The sequence below is a fragment of the Silene latifolia genome, chromosome 3, assembly GCF_048544455.1.
Source record: "Silene latifolia isolate original U9 population chromosome 3, ASM4854445v1, whole genome shotgun sequence".
Classification (NCBI taxonomy): domain Eukaryota; kingdom Viridiplantae; phylum Streptophyta; class Magnoliopsida; order Caryophyllales; family Caryophyllaceae; genus Silene; species Silene latifolia.
The window spans coordinates 16,081,373-16,087,861 of record NC_133528.1 but is presented as its reverse complement, the minus strand read 5'-3'; the positions used below and the strand labels follow the sequence as shown (position 1 = coordinate 16,087,861).

The 6,489-nt window shown below is 35.4% G+C and overlaps 2 protein-coding genes across 4 annotated transcripts; both read left to right on the top strand.

Annotated features, from left to right (window-relative positions):
- The first annotated feature begins 2,496 nt into the window (after positions 1–2,496).
- Positions 2,497–3,880, top strand: LOC141645960 (ribosome-inactivating protein saporin-4-like). Of its 2 annotated transcripts, none has more exons than XM_074454100.1 (2): positions 2,497–2,577; positions 2,917–3,880. In XM_074454100.1, exon 2 carries the CDS (start codon positions 2,931–2,933, stop codon positions 3,789–3,791), a length of 861 nt encoding a protein of 286 aa, XP_074310201.1. In that variant the 5' UTR covers positions 2,497–2,577; positions 2,917–2,930; the 3' UTR covers positions 3,792–3,880. The 2 variants fall into 2 exon arrangements, with proteins under 2 accessions (XP_074310201.1, XP_074310202.1); XM_074454101.1 differs by having other exon boundaries at positions 2,510–2,577; positions 2,906–3,880.
- A 764-nt stretch (positions 3,881–4,644) lies between these two features.
- LOC141645959 (ribosome-inactivating protein saporin-4-like) lies at positions 4,645–6,489 on the top strand. Of its 2 annotated transcripts, none has more exons than XM_074454098.1 (2): positions 4,645–4,729; positions 5,452–6,489. In XM_074454098.1, exon 2 carries the CDS (start codon positions 5,465–5,467, stop codon positions 6,323–6,325), a length of 861 nt encoding a protein of 286 aa, XP_074310199.1. In that variant the 5' UTR covers positions 4,645–4,729; positions 5,452–5,464; the 3' UTR covers positions 6,326–6,489. The 2 variants fall into 2 exon arrangements, with proteins under 2 accessions (XP_074310199.1, XP_074310200.1); XM_074454099.1 differs by lacking the exon at positions 4,645–4,729 and adding an exon at positions 4,764–5,065.

Here is a 6,489-nt window from a genome sequence, read left to right as displayed (position 1 = left end):
ATTTATGTAGATGTAATTGATTACAATTATAGTGTATATAAATAAATTGTGGGATGTATCTCCCTACTGGGTACAGCCCATTAATGTTTGGAATCTCCAACTTATATGAGATATTCTTAGATTAAAATAATTAAATTAAATTAATATATTTGATAGTATTTGTATTAAATTAATATATTTGATAATATTTGTAGATTAAATTTCGTCTAAACAATATAGTTAGTAGACACAACTTCTAAGTTCTAATTTACGTAAGGAGTATCAATTTGAATATGTATTGGAGACTTACTCCCACATTTTATATGTATAAATAGGAGATATTGATAGCCCGAAGAGGAACTTCTTTTTACGTAATTCCCCTCCCCGTAGTATATTACTCCGTAGCTTTTTTACGCATAAAACATATTCCTATATTTGTTTGATTAAAATAGGTTTACTGAATAATCTTCTCTTTATCGCAGGAAATATATATGAAGACTAAAGTACGGTGCTCAGTTATTGGAGTTTCGGCCGCAGATGACTCAGGGAGGACCAATATTATCGAATTCTTTATATATTAGCTTTTGTTGTTGCATATTGTTATTGGGAGACTTTACGTTTTTAGTTATAGTCTTATTCTAAGTTTGACAGTATAATATGTTAATGATATCGCTTTACACCAAACATCCTCAATTATCTAAAAACGAAACTGACTTTGATTGATACAGAGTATACCTCTTATTTACATCTTTTTCATACGAAGTACAATTTTGTTAGTCCTCATATATACTGTTTGATTATGCATGCTTTTGTTTGTTCATTCAATATTGGTTACATAAAAGTATAAAACTAACCTTCAATACAATGTATTCATTTCCAATTTTCCAATGAAAATGGAGTCGGAAAAAAAAAAATTGCGGAAGTTGCTTAAGAGATTAATTTAGTGATTGTAGGTTAGAATTCCTATACAACTAATCTTTATGACTATAATAACCATATTATCAAAACGTATGCATATATTCTCATGCATACCGTTATTATATAGGATCACAACTATAAGCTCAGTTCAATTCAGCAAAATTAAGGTCAAAAACAGAGCTTTGGATTATTATTACTCCCTCCGTCCCGGTCATTTGTTGTCCTTTGGTTTTGGCACAAAGACCAAGAAAATAGGAGAGGGCCAATAGCTAATTGACAAGTGGAACAAATTGAGTTGAATGATCAAATTACTCATCAAGTTCATTCTTAAAATAAAAAGGACATTAAATGACTGAGACACCCCAAAAATGGAAAAGGACAACAAATGACCAGGACAGGGGGAGTACGTCGTAATCATAGGATATTAAAAATTGGCCCGTGCATCTTTGAAAATTCATCGAGTACTTCAAATGCTAAACATTATAACCCAAAAATGGAAAAGGACAACAAATGATCGGGACAGGGGGAGTACGTCGTAATCATAGGATATTAAAAATTGGCCCGTGCATCTTTGAAAATTCATCGAGTACTTCAAATGCTAAACATTATAACTAAGAAGCAAACAATTAAATAACAGTGAAACTTGGCATCATCAACCAAGTGTGTTCTAACAATGTCGTTCAGCTCATTTTGGACTAATCACGACTCACCTCAAATAATTTTTTTTTGTTCTAACGAAGCGCGCATTTAGTTGCATTCAATAGAGGGGAGCGGAAATTCAAACCTAATTAAGACCTATTGTCCATAATTAACACTGACCGATAAAATCCAAAATTAAGCACAACTCATCTTAACTTCATCTTATTCGGTCAAGAAACGAAATATTTAACTTTATCTCAACATAAGAGCATCTGCAATAGTTCTCTTTAAGGACCTGCTTGCAATTTTTGCAAAATAGTAAGCATGTAGCTTACCATTAAAGATGAAAAATTGAGATGTAGCTTACAAGCATGGTAACGTAGCTCTATCAAGTTACATGTTTGCTTTAATAAAAAAATAAAGGATAAATTCTCATTAGGTAAAAATAAGAATGTAGGACCCGTACAAGCTACAAGATATTGTAGTTCGCCATTAGAACGGTACGTAGTCAAAAAGCAGGGTAGCTTAAAAAATTAATGTGGCAAACCAAACTACTCGGTACTTCGTATTTGTGATGAAAATAACCTGGCCAATCTAAGTACTTTGGCATATTTCTTGGCTACTAGTGGAAGGGTTTGGGTTTCGAGACAAAGAAAGATCAAGGCAGCGTCAGTGATTCGATTCCTTTGGTAAAGACTATCGCTTACTAATCTAAATCAAGATCAAAGAATGCGAGAAGTACACTAATTAACTAACTAGAGTTAGTACAATAATGCAAAAAAAATTGTTGTTTAATAATAAATGATTAAATATGTTTAACGAGTAGCAGGCACATTGACATTAGGCCGAGGGATGCGGGAACACGCATGTTAGGTGTTAATTTTATTCATTTTTGGATGGGAAAAACATGAATTGGCAAACTCTTTGGAATCTCTTTGCTCTTATAAAAAGACCTCTAAATGTAAGACTTTCATTCACATATTAAACATCTTCTCCTCTTCAAGAGTATCACTTCAACCTACAACCGGATTTAATTACTAGGTACGCGTGTATTTTTTTCATTTCATTTATTTGTTTATCTTTTTTATTCTTTTGAAGGAATATTTCAAGTTTTTAATTGAAGGTAAACAAATGAAACTTAATTAATGAAAATTTTGTATTCATTTCGTTAGATATAGTCTAGGAATAACTCGTCGAAACTCATGGTATCTATTGCGTTATTATTGGTGACACCTATTTTCAAGTCAAGCACTCTCTCATTTACGAAAGTCTCTCACGCGTGACGTGACGTTATCATTACCTTATTAGATATCAATATTTTATCGTATATTTTTTAATTTCTGCTCAAACTTATGACGTCTAAAAGTAGTTTTCCAACAGGTAAAAATACAAAGATGAAGGATGGGCTAATCGTGACAGTAACATGGACCATCCTGCTGTCATGGGCTTTGATAGCGAATGCAATCCCATTGGATCTCGCTAATCCAACCGAAGCTAAATACTCGACTTTTCTCACCGCGATTCGAAACGATGTGAAGGATCCAAAGCTCAACTACGGTGGTACTGGAATACCCGTAATAGGTGCACCCACTGCCACATTTCTTAGGATCGATCTCACAGTTGCGACAGGAACAGTCTCACTTGGTCTAAAACGTAGCGACTTGTACGGGGTCGCATATCTTGCTAAGAACGATAGAAATGTATTTCGGGCATATTACTTTGATGGCCAAATTACTTCGGCTCAATTAGACAAACTATTCCCAGAGGCCAAGGGTACCGCAAATCAGCAAAAGATAACCGAGTATGACGAAAGTTATGCAGCACTAGAAAAGGCGGCTAAAATGACTAGACAACAAGCTGGGTTAGGGATTGCCAAACTTGTTACTTACCTTGGAGCGGTTAACGGGAAGGCGCGTAACGTACAAGCTGAAGCTAAGTTAATAATGGTTGGCGTTCAAATGGTGTCTGAGGCGGCGCGATCTGGGTACATCCAACAGGCGGTTCTTGATAATTTTCCAAGTGGGTTTCGCCCTGATGATAATGTTATTATATTGGAGAGGAATTGGAGAAGGATTTCAGAAGCGATAAAAGCTTCTAATAAGGGAGTGTTTACGCCACCCATTGTCTTAGGGACTCCGGATTTAACCACCACTTGGACTGTGAGCAATGCCGCGGAGCTCAACATGGGACTCCTCAAGTATCTCGGAAATGCTCTATTAGAGTCGTCTTCTGAGGAATATTATGCTGAATTTTGATCAATGTTTGTGATTTCTGTTTCTGTTACCTTTAATTACATTACCTCTAACAAAAAATAAAAGTATTGGACAAATAATTGGGACCGAAACAATGCTGCATCTTTTTTGATTCACAAATTCTCGTGTAATACATTTTTACACGATTTTATTGTAAAATCAAATGACATTTTACTTGTAATCCTATTAAATACACAAAACTTCCCATTGCTATGTTTGTTTGCAATAAAGGTATGTTAGATACCACCATTGTCAGACTCATCAATCTCCATATGCAAATGTGAAGATTTGATGCTTTGTATGGTTCAGAATCACTCTATTTCTTCTTTTCTTAATCTTCGTGCCCAAAATAATGTAATAGATAATTATTGATCGAGATAAAGCTAAGGGATTATATATTGTCGTAACTCGTAAGTGCATTATTGGAATAATACAATCACGTAGAGTCAAGATCAAAGAAGGTGAAAATTACAATAATTAGACAAGGAGAGTAATACAATAAATACGAAAATATTTTGTTGTTTGGTACACAAAATGACAATATTATTCAATGATGAGTTGCATAGCCGCCATGGCACGAGGGAGGCTGCGAAATACTCACTAGTCACTCTATCCCGGTCATTTGTTTGATGCACAAAATAAAGAAAAAAAGGAAGATATCAATTATTAGATACGAGTTAACGAGTATACTAAATTAAGAGTGGAGGATCCAATTGCCTATCAAAATCATTCTTATACTATAAAGGCGAATAATTGACTGAGACACACCCTAAAATAGAATAGAAAACAAATGAACTTAATTTAGGGTACTAGTGGTGTAGATTATTCATAGCTGGACTCGAAAGAGATGAATGGTCCCACTTCGTAACCTCGTAGCCCAGATAAAAAGCCCACTTTTAGAAGACTTCCATGCACAAATACATTACCACTGGTGTTACTAGGTACGTTTTATTACTTTGATTTGATTATATTTTGCTTCATTGTAATATTAATAATAATAATAATAATAATAATAATAATAATAATAATAATAATAATAATAATAATAGGAAAAGCCTTGTGTAACTCATGATAGGAAGAGTGTGAGAGTACTAGTGGTGATAACGAGTCAAGCCCAGTAAGGCTAAGTTTGTGCTCGTGAAGCAAAAGTCAAGCTCGAATTGATTTTGAGAATTGATTTTGAGTTTGTTTGCGCTTTAAAAAATTGAGCACAATATCAAACTCAGTGAGTTTAACCCCGAGCTCGAGTAGAATTCGAGCTAAACTCAAGTCTATATGTAATTGTTTCATTTCGTTTCTCACTTTGATATTTTTCAAAAACTTGGGATTCGAAGGTTATGTATAAAAACATTGGATGAAAACAAAGATAAAGTTATGATAAATATTTTTATAAATAAGACGTAAGATATATTATCTAATCATACAAGTATAATTTGAATCGCTCGTGAGCCTTTTGAGCCGAGCCAATGTTAAAACTCGCCTTAACTCATTAAGTTCTCAAGTTGTGCCCAAACTCGAGTCAGCTCAGGCCAAGTTTTGACCGAGCCGAGCTCTAACTTCTCGACAACTATCTCGTCTCGTTATCGCTCCTAAATCACATTATTGTACAATGCTTGTGAATATTCAGCTGATTATGCACAATGCTAATCCAATTTTGTAACAGGTAAATACTGAGAATGAAGTCTTGGCTAGTCGTCATAATAACATGGACAATCCTTCAATCATCGGCTTTGTTAGCAAATGCAATCGCATTGGATCTCGTAACTCCCACAGAAGCTAAATACTCGACATTTCTCACTAGTATTCGAAACAACGTGAAGGATCCGAGTCTAAACTACGGTGCCACGGGTATACCTGTAATAGGAGCACCCACAAGCACATATCTTAGGATCGATCTCACAGTTTCTGCAGGAACGGTCTCTCTTGGCCTTAAACGTAGCGATTTGTATGTCGTTGCTCTACTGGCTAAGAACGATAAAAATGTATTTCGGGCATATTACTTTGATGGCCAAATTACTTCGGCTCAATTAGACAAACTTTTCACAGAGGCAAAGGGTGCAAAAAATCAGCAAAAGATAACAGAGTACGCCGAAAATTACACATCACTTGAAAAAGCAGCCAAAACAACTAGAAAACAAGCTGGGTTAGGGATCGGCAAGCTTGTTACTTACCTTACAGCAGTAAATGGGAAGGCGCGTAGCGTACCAGCAGAAGCTAAGTTTATGATGGTTGCTATTCAAATGGTATCTGAGGCAGCGCGATTTAAGTATATCGAGCAGAAGGTACTTGATAATTTTCCGAATGGGTTTACTCCTGATGATAATGTTTTCATATTGGAGAGGAATTGGAATAGGGTTTCGGAAGCAATTAAAGCTTCCGATAAGGGAGTGTTTCCGGCACCTCTAAAATTGGAAAATCCGGACGAAGGGACCACTTGGACGGTGACCGATGCCACGGAGCTACATGTGGGACTCCTGAAGTATCTTGGAAAAGCTCTGTTCGAGCCGTCTTCTGAGAAAAATTATGCTCAAGTTTGATGAATGCTCCTTGTGTGATTTGCGTATTTACCTGTTGTATATATTTTATCGCTAAATCCTAGCTTCGCCACTGTTGTCACGGGTAATTGAGTTTTATTTATATGGTATGTGGTTCGAACGTTGTCTTCTGAGAATAATAAAGAGTCTTATCATGTTGTTAATTA